General features: G+C 53.7%; 1 protein-coding gene across 1 annotated transcript in view; it reads left to right on the top strand.

Annotated features, from left to right (window-relative positions):
* Positions 1–8,935, top strand: part of SLC29A3 (solute carrier family 29 member 3) — a 41,395-nt gene extending 32,460 nt beyond the window's left edge. The window contains exons 5-6 of the mRNA XM_045841838.1: positions 2,807–2,969; positions 6,714–8,935. Of these exons, the coding sequence (XP_045697794.1) occupies positions 2,807–2,969; positions 6,714–7,368 (818 nt within the window). The 3' untranslated portion in view covers positions 7,369–8,935. The remainder of the gene's footprint in view (positions 1–2,806; positions 2,970–6,713) is intronic.
* Positions 8,936–12,410: the final 3,475 nt, after the last annotated feature.

Raw genomic sequence — 12,410 nt, 5'->3', positions numbered from 1 at the left:
TGGCTTCAATCCCTCCTGTCACCCGTCTCAGAGAGAAGCTCTGGTCCCCTCATCTCCCTCCGTCCTGCTGGGAGATATGTTTTCCAGGGCAATGTCAGCCTTGTTCATTACCTGTCAAGGCCAGTGACCAAACACACCCTTTTATGTTGGCGAGGGGTCTTTCAAGTTCACTTGGCCACCTGCGAATCTTCTAGACAAAGGGGACACTCCCTGAACTGTTCAGAAAGTCCATTTTTGAAAGTGTTAAAATCCAGTACTCAGACTTCTATGTTAATTACCCTGGGCCCTGGGCCACCGTCATCACTGTGTGTAGCCCCACGGGGCACCTGTCACCCCGGAGAGTCCCAGGTGTCCACTCTCCCAGGGGCCCCAGAGCCACCTCCCCAGCCCATGTGTTTCGTCCAGAGGAGGGAGCCCATCTGTGAATTCCGCCTGTGTTGGCATCTGAGGAACAATTCATTCGTTTTGTGCTGGTGTTTTTTTAACCCCCTCATTTGCATGTATTTCCATAACTGATGAGATAAAAGTAGGGAGTCATGAAGGATGAGCTCCCCGAGGCCTGGTTTGTTGTTGATGATAATATTGTAAATTCTCTACAAGTTGGGAAGAGAGGGAGGAAAATCAATAGGCAGTGATGTTAGATCTCTTCCTCGGGCAGGCGGCAAACATCTTACTGAGTTTAACCCCAGTTCTTACAAAACGCCAAGGTGCGGATTACAGCTTCTCAGAAGTTGGCAGCCTCTTGGCAAAGGGTTTACCCTGTTGTTGCTGCTTTGATGTAGGAAGGACAGAAATAGCCAAACACCTCATTGAGAATCTGAGAGGATTTGTTTGCTCCTTCTCTGTGCCAGGTGCTCTTCTGAGCACTTCACATGTAGTAATCCTTTAATCCTTATAACAACCCTAAGAAGTGGGTCTTGTTAACATTCCCATTTTAAAGATGAGGAAATGGGCACACAGAGAGGTTAAGTGACTCGCCGAAGACCACACAGCCAGAAGTGGTGGAGCCAGGATCGGACTCAGATGTTCTGGTTCTTGAGTCTGTGCTCTCAATCACTATGCTGACTGGTATTTCTTTGCCTCCCTTCAAATCCCAGCCTGTGGCTCACAGAGCTCCTTTTGAGGAGGCTGGGATCGTCCACCAGTGCCGCGGGCTGCCCTCTGTGGAGCCGCGGAGGTGCCGGGCAGAGTGCGGGGAGGCAGCGACCATGGGGACGAGGGCCAGAGCTGCCTTGCGTCTCCTGCTTGGCGCAGCAGGGTGCCGGCTGAGCTGCCCAGTGAAATGGAGCAGTCTGCTGCTTGCTGTCTGTAGTCAGCGCTTCTTGCTTCCTTGAGAATCGAAATTCATTCATTCAGCCAGTGAATCCAACTTAGTCACCAGGCCCTGACTGTGCTGATGCTAATGGTTGTGTCTGTGTTCAGCACTTTTTCTATTCATTGTCCCACTTCCCCCTCACTACGGCCTCATGGACGACAGGATGAGCATTAGCACCTTCTCCCGGCAAATAAACAGAGGCAGGGAGAGATAAGTAACCAGTCAGCTGACCGCTGACTCTGGGCCAGCAGAAGTCCATCACCCACGGTTGGGAGGGTTCAGCAGAAAAGGAGGACACTTCCTTCTCCCCCAAACAGCTGCATGGCTGTGGCAAAGGGGGCAGCTGGCGTTTGTTGAAGGTCCACTCTGTGCCCGGCCCCTTTCCGGACGCCCTGTCACTCAGTCCGCAGAGCAGTCAGGTAAGGCAGATGCTCTTACCCCCATGTCAGAGGAGCAGGCTGTGGCTCCAGGATGTCACGTTAGCAGCCAGGGCACAGTGAGCAAGGGGCAGAGTCTAGGGGCAGACGTACATCAGTTTGGGTCCTGGGCCCCTGGGTCCACTAGGTTTTGCTGCGTCCTAAGCTAGGTAGCAGTGAAAGGTGGGGTGCCACGTGGCCACGTGGGTCCCAGGTCAAAGCCTGGCAAGAGAGAACATTCCGGTGATGCAGCAGTTGCATGTGAGTAAGTGTGAGCGTGTGTAAGAGTGTGACAGTGTATGTGAGTATATATGTGACTGGGAATGTGTGTTACTGTGTGTACGTGGGCATATGGATATGACAGTGTGTGTGTGAGTATATGTACATGTGATGAAGTGTGCAAGTGAGGGTATGTCCTTGTGTGTGATAGGATGTATGTGAACACGTGTGTGCGTGCACCCATGTGCTCACACATGTACGGTGCCGCAGTGGCTGCAGGGCATGAGGTGAGTTCCGTGAGTGCACGGGTGGGCAGCACAGAGGCCTGTGGCCGGCGAGGACGGCCCAGATCGGCTGGCCTGGCTTGGAGGCAGCTGCGGAGCCTGTGCTGAGACACGCCCTGTGCCTCTTCCCCAGTTTGGCGGGTGATGGTGTGAGCCGAAGAGGAGTTCTCCAAGATGTCCTGCCCCAAATATAAGATGTCTGACCTCACCAGCAGCAATAAGGAGAGATGGAGGGTCAAGGGTCAGAGGTGAAACCAGAAAACAGGCAAAACCTTAGAGGTCAATTGCCACCTCAGAGAGCAGCCTCTTACAAGCCCGTCAGAGAGACCCCGGGCCAGGGCGAGGGCCATGGGAGCTGACACCCTGTCAGTCAGAGCGCTCGGGGCTGCAGAAGCCCTCCCAGTCTGCCGAGGGTCCAGGACTCTCTGAGAACAGCAGCGCTCTTCTCACAAGGGAGAAGCTGTTTTTTGGTTCTGTTAACCTTGAGCAGAGAGGAGGCAGACCTGAGATGCAGGGAAGATGGACCCCCCACCCCCGCCACACCTTTCCTTCGTGTCCTGTGTCCTCTGCAGGAGGAGCCATGGGCGGCACCATCAGTGCCGTGGCCTCCCTGGTGGACCTGGCGCTGTCCAGTGACGTGACGGAGAGCACCCTGGCCTTCTTTCTGACTGCGGACGTCTTCCTGGGCCTCTGTATCGGGCTCTACCTGCTGCTGCCGCGGCTGGAGTATGCCAGGTGATGCCCTGCCCCTAGCTTGCAGCGCCTTCTTTTCTGTGGTTGTAGCTTTTTATCATTTACTGGCATTGTAATACCCCCGCTGGGGTGTGAGCTCCCTGCAGGCAGAAATTGTGTAGGTTTGCTCACTGCTGTGTCCTGGTGCCTCAAGCTGTGCTGGCCTCGTAGTAGTTGCTCAATTTATTGTCACTGTGTTTTTCCACTTTACAGATGAGGAAACTGAGGCTTCGGAGAGCTAACAGACATGCTCAGGTTGCTCACGTTGTGAGCTGCAGGCAGGCATTTGAACCCAGAGCTGTTTCTGGAGCTGCACTCTCTCCGCTGCGTCATGTTGTAGCTCTGGCTTGCGACTTCGAGGGTTTGTCCTCATCTCATCATCCACTCCTCCTGTCCCTGTGAGAGAGTCACCTTGCTAATCACCTGAACCCCAATTCTACAAGGGCAGTTTGAGGATTGTTATAACCCAGGCTGGCCTCAGTGGCCCCAGGAAGATAGAGGGGGCCGGAGCAACTTGACACTGTGACCCCCAGGGGGCTACAGACCCGTGAGCTTGCCCGTCCCCTCCTCTGCTCCTTCAAGGCCACCGTTGGAAATTGCCTAGTTGTGCTTCACAATGATGTCCCTGTGGATTCTAGGTTCTGGCTGGCTCACTGTCCCCACCAGCACCCCATACATTACCTGGCACTTTGTCACTGCTGATGAAATTATTTTGAGCCACTGACTGAACAGAAGGCAGGAGGTTCCTGCCACACCTTCCTCTGTTCCCCATCCTGTTTTCCAAGTGGTCTGCATGGGTCTGTTTGTGGTGGGGTAGTCAGCCTTGCCTGTCTGCCTGGAGCTGAAGGTGCTCTTGGGAGGAGGGGCTTTCAGTGCTAAAACCAGGACCGTCTCAGGCAAACTGGAACAGCTGGTCACCCTGGATTTCAGTCTCACTTGAACAGGCCAAAATCCTTCCCAGCTGAGCATGCAAGAGAGCGAACACCCAGAGTTGTGCTGTCCCATAGAAGCTTCTGTTTCTTTGCTGATTAGCACTTTGGTCAGGACTTTCGGTTTTATAGCAAGTCAGCTGAGGATGGAGCTTGAGAGGGAGCTGTGCTCCTGGGGCTACTCAGACTAAATCTTCCTTAAAAGGGATAGTTGGAGCCCTGGCTGGTGTAGCTCAGTGGATTGAGCGCAAGCTATAAACCAGAGGGTTGCCAGTTTGATTCCCAGTCAAGGCACATGCCTGAGTTGCAGGCCAGGTCCCCAGTAGGGGGCATGTGAGAGGCAACCACACATGGATGTTTCTCTCCCTCTCTTTCTCCTTCTATTCCCCTCTGTCTAAAAATAAAATAAATAAATAAAAGATAGTTGGAACATTGTCTCATACACCAAAAGGTTGAGGGTTCGATCCCCGGTTAGGTGTGTACAGCAGGCAACCAATCAATGCTTCTCTCTCACATTGATGTCTGTCTGTCTGTCTCTCCCACCCCCACCCCTCTAAAATCAATGACAGTGTCCTCAGTCCTCAGGTGAGGATTAAAAGGGAGCCCACGGGTGTTGTACCAGGAGGCCTGGGCTGCCCCACTACCCAGGGGGAATTGGGAACTGGGCCTTTTGCAGTGCCAGGAGCTGGTGGCGTTGGTTGGGTGAGACGAGACAGTTGGATTTGGAAGAACTTATGAGGAAGATCTTCAACCAGAGGAACTTGGATCTCCCTCAGAGCAGACTTAAGGCAAGGGCCTGCCACTGAGGAGAGGGAGAAGTAAGAATATTTCTTTCCCTAAGAGTGATTGTGAAACAGAGCAGGGTTCAAGTGCAAAGCGCCCTGCTCAGCATCACGTGGCAATGTGGTTCTGGGGAGGAATCCTCCCACCAACCCACTTGTTATCTATTGGACTGACAGGGTTCTCAAAAGCTCGTGGCTCCAGAACCCCTCATTTTACAGTGGAGGAAACTGAGGCTCCAAAAGAATACCTAGCGTGAGGTCATGCGGGGAGGTAAAGAGGGACTGAAGTCAGAACCCAGCCATCACCAAGCTGCTGGTCTCCCATGCCCATGCCAAGCCTTCTGTTTGCGGTATCTTAATACAGTTAGCCCATGTCTCCTGGTTTTCAGACATCTGAGGCCCAGAGAGGTTCAGTGACTCAGACAAGGTCATACAGCAAGGCAATGTGACCCATGCCTTTTCTTTGATCAGAGGGGCAGAAATTGAAAAGATTGATAATATTCAGTATGGAGGACACGGGGAAAAGACACTTTCATAGGCTTATTGGTTCTTTCAAAAATTACCTTTGGAAGGTTATTCTGTGCCTGAAGATTTAGCTGGAAAGAGCCAAATGTGGTCCTTGTCCTAGGGAACTGTCTTCTACTAAAAGAGACAGAAGATAAGCCAGCAAACGAACACAGCAATTATAAATTGTCATCAGCTTTTTAAAAGAAATAAATAATTGCTCTCATAGAGATTAAAAGGGTAGGGTGGGTGGGTTAAACAGAGTAGAGATATATTAGTCCTACCTGTTTGGAGAATAAGTCATCAATATCAATAAAAATTTTAAAGGTACCAACCTATTTTTTTAAGTCCTTACCCGAGGATGAGCCTACTGATTTTAGAGGGAGGGGAAGGGAGGTAGAAAGAGAGGGAGAGAGAGAAACATCTATCGGTTGCCTCTCATACCCACCCGGAGTGGGGACCAAACCCCCAATCCAGGCATGGTTCCTGACTGGGACTTGAACCCATGACCTTTTGGTTTACTAGATGACACTCCAAACAACTGAGCCACACCAGCCAGGGCTAAAGGTAGCTACTCTCTGATCCAGGCATCACTCTCCTAGAAATCTGCCTCCTGAAATACGACTATGTGCCTGCCAGGGTTTAAGTGTAGGGATGCTCACTGTGCCTTTATTTGCAGTAGAGACAAACCGGAGCTGATCCACATGTGCACCGGGAGGGAGCAGCTGGAGTGTGTGTTCCTTCAGTGAAATACTAGACAGCAGTGCAACAGAGACGTAGAGCCCCGTGTCCCGTGTGAGAGGGTGGCCACACAATGTTTGTTGGACAATTATATGTATCCATTTATGTATAATGGTTATGAATGTATTTGTGCAGTTATGTGAGTGTTTATATATTAGTTATATATTTAGGAGTTATACTGTTGCAGAAAGTTTTATGATATGTATGTTTCATGCTCCTTTTGCTTAAAAGCATAATGGTGGGGCAGGACAGGGTGTTTGCGCATGCGTGGAACAGTATACACCAGGTTTTTAATGGTCAGCACCTCTGTGGAGAGAGACCAGAGGGGAGAGTTCTCCTACTCCATCATTTCTCCTCAGTGTTATTTGGGTTCATTGCATCAAGCATGTATTACTTATACAATTTTTAAAAATTGTATTTTTAAATGCTATTTTATGCCCACCCCCTCTCCCCTAAAACAAAACAAAAAGCAAGTGAGCTGAGACTGGACTGCAGGCTCACCACAACGTCCTCAGTCAGAGCCGGTTTCCTCTGACCCTTCTCGGGGTGCGGCTACCACCACAGAACGGTGGGCTGGGTGGAGCCCGGCCTTTCGGCCAGTACCAGGACAGGCGGGCAAGGGACTGCGCCAGCTTCCCCCCGCCTCCCTGCAGCATGTATATCACCCGAGAGCCTCCTGGGGCTGTAGGCCATCGGGGCTTGGGCTTTCCATGCTGGGCCTAAAGGTCCCCCACCCCCCATCCCCAGAAATCCTCCTGGGGCACTCTGACCTCGCGCCTCTCTCCCCGCAGGTACTACATGAGGCCTGTGCGGCCACCCCACGTATTTTCTGGAGAAGAACCACCACTCCAGGACTCCCCCAGTAACCCCTTGGTGGCTCCCAGATCCAGCTCCTCCCCAACACCACCCCTCTGCCCCATCCTAAAGAGGACAGCAGGCCTGGGCTTCTGTGTCGCCTACCTCTTCTTCATTACCAGTGCCATCTTCCCTGCCATCTCCACCAACATCGAGTCCCTCGACAAGGACTCGGGCTCACCATGGACCACCAAGTTCTTCATCCCCATCACTGCCTTCCTCCTGTACAACTTTGCTGACCTGTGTGGCCGGCAGATCACAGCCTGGGTCCAGGTCCCAGGGCCCAGAAGTAAGGTGCTCCCTGCACTCGTGCTGCTCCGGACCGGCCTCGTCCCCCTCTTCATGTTCTGCAACTTCCAGCCCCGTGTCCACCTGCAGTCGGTGGTCTTCCCATCCGACATCTACCCGGTGCTATTCAGCTCCCTACTGGGGCTCAGCAATGGCTACCTCAGCACCCTGGCCCTCATCTACGGACCTAAGATTGTGTCCAGGGAGCTGGCCGAGGCCACAGGGGTGGTGATGTCCTTTTACATGTACGTGGGCTTGGCACTCGGCTCGGCCTGCTCTGCCCTGCTTGTGCATCTCATCTAGAAGGGGTCAGTGGCAAGAGAGTTGGCGCGAGCTCAGTGAGAGGGGCAGGACCTGCCGGGAGGGCTCAGGTGACGCGCAGAGAGGTCTGGAGTTGGCCTCAGTGCAGAGGGCCGAGCACACCCGGGCCTCGTCTCCCCAGGGAGCTGGGGACACATACTGTCTCGGTGCCAGGCAGAGACATTCCAGACACTTCAACAGAACACTCCTGAGACTTTTCTCCAAGAGACACCGGAATAAGACATAGTTACACAGGCACAAAGCGGGGTATCACTGTCCTAGCTGACGGTTGCTTCCCGCCTTTCTCTACAGCCTCCTGGGGGCTGTGTTGCCAGTGTTTGGCTCAGGTAAGTGCCAAACCCCAGCCCTGCTCCTTCCAGCCGACAGCAGGATGTGAGAGTCCTCAGCTCTCCCTAACAAGAGGGTCCCCCCAGAAAAGAAGTCCCCGTGGGATGGCCAGCCACCAGGGCCAGGACCCAAGCTTGTGCAGACCCTTCCTTCCAGGGGTGAGAGGGCACCCGCCAGCCAGACTGGAACACCAGCAGGACAGGTCTTCCGGGGAACCTTCCTTCCTGAAACCTGGGCTCCAGGAGGTCTCCTGGTCCCAGAGACCAAGTGTGTCAGGCCTGGGTTTTCAAATAGGGCTGTTTAAAGGGTCCGTGGCCTGGGTAGGAATGCGTCTTTTAACTTGATGTTTACAACATGGTCACTGGTCCAAGGGCATAGTAAGTTCCTGGGCATTTAACGAAGTGTCTGTGTTAGGGTCTTGGCAGGAAAGAGTATTCAGAGTGGGTATTGTGAGGATATTTGAAGAGTGAGTGTAGGGCTCCCGAGGAGCGGGTTCCTCCGACCTGCTGCGACCTGTAAGAGGTGAATTTCCTTCTCCCTCCCGTCTCCTTAAGTCTCCTCCAGTCCCTGTGTCCTGAGCCACCCCCAAGGAGCAGGCGCAGATGACGGAGAGTGGATGGAGGGGCAGAAGGTATTCAGCTCAGGGCCTCATCCAGGGTGGGGCCGCCAGCCCCTCCACTTTCATAGTTTATTTGTTATTGAGGTCAGTAGAGTTCTGAAGCTTTGGTTAACAGAATGTTGCTTCATCCTGAGTAATTGTCTCTTTTGAAGCTGTTGTTTCAAAAGGTGACCCTCGGCGTCTACAGTCACCTGCCCTGAGCAGTCATCTAGGTGGTTCTCAGGTCCCTAAAGGCTTCTTCGAGGCTGTTCCCGGGGGGAGCAGGCTGGCTTGGCAATCAGTGAGAAAAAGGAACTAGGTCAGACCTGGAGTTCTTCCTCAAGAGTTGTGCAGAAAGAAGAGCTTGTCCCCAAGAAGTGGCACCCCTAGAGCCATAAATGAACCCGCTCCTCTGAAGCGCGTCGGCTCTGTGATGCCCCGCAGACAGACGATTAAAGGGGGGGGCGGGGGGGGGGGGCGGCTGTCGGCCATCCACCCGGATGGCAGCTCACACTCCCCACTGCCTCAGGCTGGTGCACACTCCCCTTCTTGGGCCAGAGAACTAAAGAGGACACCCTTGAAAATTGATACCTAAAAAATATATTAAAAAGCATTTTAAAATAAGTCCTTCCCTCTCCCCTCCACCTGCAGGAGCCTGACACCTCCCCCTCAAAATTTTCACCAACTTGAGTGCTGTTGATCACTTGGGGCATTTGTCTGGCTAGTGACTTATTTCAACCTCAGGGGCTTTCCAAATGGACAGTGTGTCTGCATTAAAGTAAAGCAGCAGTCTCCGAGCTCAGAGACTTGGACCACGCTGCGGCCAACAGAGAAGGAACAGTAGGGGTCTCAAATGCCTTATTAAAGGGGGAGAGTTTCAGAAGTAGAGGAGATGTCTGCTGATGAAATGATTTGAAATTAGCGTGGAGGGAAGAGGGTGGCAAGCATGGAGATGCGGCACTGGGAGAGTTGAAGTTACTGGACCCCAAGCAGTGCCCCCTCCCCTGTGGGGGGGGGGGGTGCTGCTGTGAGCTGCAAGGGGCCAGCTGCTTGGCTGATGGGAGGGGTCACCAGGCGTCTGCCCACTGCTCTTCGTTACTCACCTTAGTGGGACTTCACGAAGGGCCCTTCCTCCCCTGGGAGCAAGGAAGGAAGATAAAAGTATGTCTCCAGGCAGAGCAGGAGGTGGAGCTCAGGCGCCCTGTCCTCCAGGCACTGTCACAGCCGCTCCTGGGGCTTGGCTGCTGTGGGTCTCCAGGCTCACGTGACCCAGACAGGCTCGTGGAACTAGCTCACATGTTCTGGGGAGTGAACAAAACTTGCTAAAGAGAAGAGGATTTTCCAGCGAGAGAAGTGGGCAGGCTGTGTGCGTGGGTGGTGCTGCGGGTTCCCTGTGAAGTGGCGTTTGTCCATTCTTGCATTCAATCCGAGTGGCAGTTTTTAGTGCATGCCCTTGCTTATTTCCAGACTGTACACATTTTCACTTTCCTCTTTTTATTCAACAAAGTAGAGGCAGCCAAGTTAGTTGTCTCTTCAACTAGTGAGTGACAGTACTTCTAAAGAAAATGCCAGTTCCTATGTGAATGGGCGTGTGATGGGACTTGAGCCAGGGGTGGGTGTTATTAGCAACGACCCTTCATTCTGCTAGCTTGGACCCAGTGCTCCCCAGGAAGATGCGGGGCATCCTAACCCATCGGCTTGGATGTGCTGTAGGAGGAGGTCCCTGCAGGGAAGCCTCTGGTCCCCAGGCTTCTGAGGCTACGTAATGCTTTTGTAGAGAACTCCAAGTAAAAGAGAGAGATTTTGTTGCAGTAGACATTAATCGAAGGCCCAGTGCTCATCCCAACTTTGTGGGCTCTCAGAGTGAAAAGACCTAGTATCCGTTTCTCCATCATCTCTTCCTTGGTGGCAGCACTGTCGGTGCCCGGTTTGCCCATGGCAGAGTCATTGCTGCCCCCCGCCCCCAGCTGACTGAGGTCGGTCTGGTTCCACGTCCAGCTTAGACCCCAGCAAGATCCCCGGAGAAATTTCAGCCCTACCAGCAGGTGGAGGCAGGGACTATAGTCACGTGGCCACAGACGCAGGGTCTAGGGCAGCCTGCCCAGTGCTACCCTATGACGAGTGCTTCACCTGCATGATTTCCCCTGCCTGTCGGTGAGTACAGCAGGGCCCAGAGAGGTTAAGTAACTTCCCCAAGGTCACTCAGCTCCTAAGTGGCACAGAACAGTCAAACCTGACCTTCCTAAACTAAGGCCCCACCCACCCTGCTCTCTCGCTCCCCTAGTTGAGCTCGGACTCTTCTTGGTTCTCGGCACCCGTTGTTCCTGTGCCCCGCTCCATGGCCTGCCTGGACTCTTGCCGAGAAAATGTCTTGCCCAAAACCCTGGCACTGGCTCTGGCCCGGTCTGATCAGTGCAGCTGGCTGGACCCCCTGCTGGACTGACCCCCATGGGTCCTGACCCAGGGCCCACATCAGGCCCACTCGCACCGCTCCTTGGGCACAGGGTCTCGGGCTGCTTCCGGGCCCCTCCCTCCTGGTCCCACACCAGCCCCTGCTGCTGAGGTCGCCCAGCATGGCCGCTGCCGCTGGACCTGTCTTAGGACACAGGGCTGTGAGACAGAACAGTCTGGGGGTACGGAAGCCTTGCTCCCAGACCCACCCGGCACCAGCTGTGTGAGTCACGTGGCCTTCCTGAGCACATTTCCTCATCTGTAAAGCGCATGACAAAAAGTCCTGACATTGTGACTGCTGTGCCACTGAGCCAGCTTGCCACACCCAGTCATGCCACTGCCCAGCCCATACAGGACAGCTGCCCCAGGGCTCACAGCCATTGTAGCAGGGCGACTCAGAGGCACAGGACACCCTCTGCTGCCACCCATGTGTCTGCACTTGGGAGGTGTGAAGGCAGCATCAGCCTGAGAGGAGGACTTCAACTTCAGGCTGCAGTGGACTTGACCCCAAAGAATAGCAATAAAGATGGGCACGATTTCTGCCCAACAAGGCTCCAGCCAGCTGACCCACCAGCTCTGTGCACTCCACAAGAAGTGCCCTTGACCAAAGTTAGGGAACTCCGGACTTACAACATGGGGCTGAGAAGTAGACAGCTGTAGGTTTCAGGTGCCCAGACCAAGGTTGGAATTCTGGTTCTGCCACCTCCTGGCTGGGTCACTTTGGCCAGTCTTGCTGACACTCTCATTTCTAATGACTGTCCTCTCAGGCCTGTTGTAAAGATTGAATGAACCCTGACATTGTATATACAAGTACCTGGCATGTAGCAGACCCTTAATGAACATGTTCTCCCACCTGGGCAGTCCAGCAGTGCCCAGCCCCTTCCCTATGGCAGGCTGTAGCCTGCACCCAGCACTTAGTACCCACCTCTTTCCTGCCCCCAGCCCAGTTCCTGCCTGGGCCAGCACCTCCAGTTCTGATGCCTGCTCTTTGATGCCCGGGCCCCTGCCTGGGTCCTGCCCAGACACGCCTGACCTAGGGCAGAGTGCGTGGGGCAGAAAGCTGGAAATCCAAGACCCCACACCAAGCTCCGTCCCTAACTTTGACCTCTGGGCAAGCCACTTTTTCCTAAGCCTCAGCTGGAAAAAATGGACACCCCAATACCCATGCTGCCTTTATCATGAGCATGTGGCCAGGCTCACAGATCCCCCTGTGTCCCCTAGTGGTTCCTAGAGTCTGCTCTCTGGAACCACACAGCCTGGGTTTGAACTCTCACCACTTCTAGCCGCATGGCCACGGGCAAGTTCAACCTGACACTGGTTCCTCTTCTAACAATGGGGCAGTCGTAGCACCGGTCTCGGATCTGGTTGTGTACACTAAATGATACAGTGGGGATGCATAGAACACAGAATTGAGCCTGGTGTGTGCTCCACGCCAGCTCCTAGAAGGCTGTAAGTTCAGGCCCCACTTGGAGAACCACTGTGCTAGACCACCAAGGGCCGACTGGGGCTTGTCAGGGGCTCGCATCTGGCCCAGGGCGAGAAACTAGTGCTCCAAAATCTTCAAAGTACAGGGTCCGGAACAAGTAATACCCCTTTTTTTATTACAAAATTATAAGCATGCAATTCTATAACATAACAATATCACACT

Source organism: Phyllostomus hastatus, unplaced genomic scaffold, assembly GCF_019186645.2.
Source record: "Phyllostomus hastatus isolate PE091 unplaced genomic scaffold, TTU_PhHast_1.1 phas_contig_38, whole genome shotgun sequence".
Lineage (NCBI taxonomy): Eukaryota > Metazoa > Chordata > Mammalia > Chiroptera > Phyllostomidae > Phyllostomus > Phyllostomus hastatus.
The sequence above is the reverse complement of the archived record's forward strand: the minus strand, read 5'-3'. Positions and strand labels throughout refer to the sequence as shown.